At 40.8% G+C, this 687-nt stretch overlaps 1 protein-coding gene across 1 annotated transcript in view; it reads right to left on the reverse strand.

The window, feature by feature from the left end:
• Positions 1-152: 152 nt before the first annotated feature.
• EMH_0070750 (uncharacterized protein) overlaps positions 153-687 on the reverse strand; it is a gene marked incomplete at both ends in the record, with an annotated part of 1,154 nt that continues 619 nt past the window's right edge. Inside the window, one exon of the mRNA XM_013499012.1 lies at positions 153-608. Coding sequence (XP_013354466.1) covers positions 153-608 — 456 coding nt within the window. The remainder of the gene's footprint in view (positions 609-687) is intronic.

The following is a 687-nucleotide window of genomic DNA, read 5'->3' on the forward strand; positions in this document are numbered from 1 at the left end:
AGGTGTATGTGCACGTTTGGTGGATTTGTTGAGCTACAAACAACAGAATATATAAATATGCATTCATTAATATTTATTATATTTATTTATATTTATTTATTTTATATTTATTTATTTATATTTATTTATTTATATTTATTTATTTATTTATTTCAGGTGTATGTGCACGTTTGGTGGATTTGCTGAGCTACCACTCTACGTTGGTGCAGACGCCAGCACTTCGAGCCGTAGGAAATATCGTCACAGGTTTGTTGTTGCTGCTGCTGCTGCTGCTGCTGCTGCTGCTGCTGCTGTTGCTGCTGTTGCTGCTGCTGCTGGTGGTGGTGGTGATGGTGCTGCTGTTGCTGCTGCTGCTGGTGGTTGTGATGGTGCTGCTGGTGGTTGTGGTGGTGTTGCTGGTTCTGCTGCTGCTGTTGCTGCTGCTGTTGCTGATGCTGCTGCTGCTGCTGTTGCTGCTGCTGCTGTTGCTGCTGCTGCTGGTGATGCTGCTGCTGGTGGTGGTGGTGATGGTGATGCTGCTGCTGCTGCTGATGCTGCTGCTGTTGTTTTTGTTGCTGGTTCTGCTGGTGACCTAAACTGCTGTCTTTGCTTTTTTTTTGTCTTTTTCTCTCAAACAAAAAAAAACAAACACACAAATAAATAAATCTATTTATTTATTTTTTTATTTATTTATTATTTTATTTATTT

Source organism: Eimeria mitis, genomic scaffold, assembly GCF_000499745.2.
Source record: "Eimeria mitis Houghton genomic scaffold, Emh_scaff3914, whole genome shotgun sequence".
Taxonomy (NCBI): Eukaryota; Apicomplexa; class Conoidasida; order Eucoccidiorida; family Eimeriidae; genus Eimeria; species Eimeria mitis.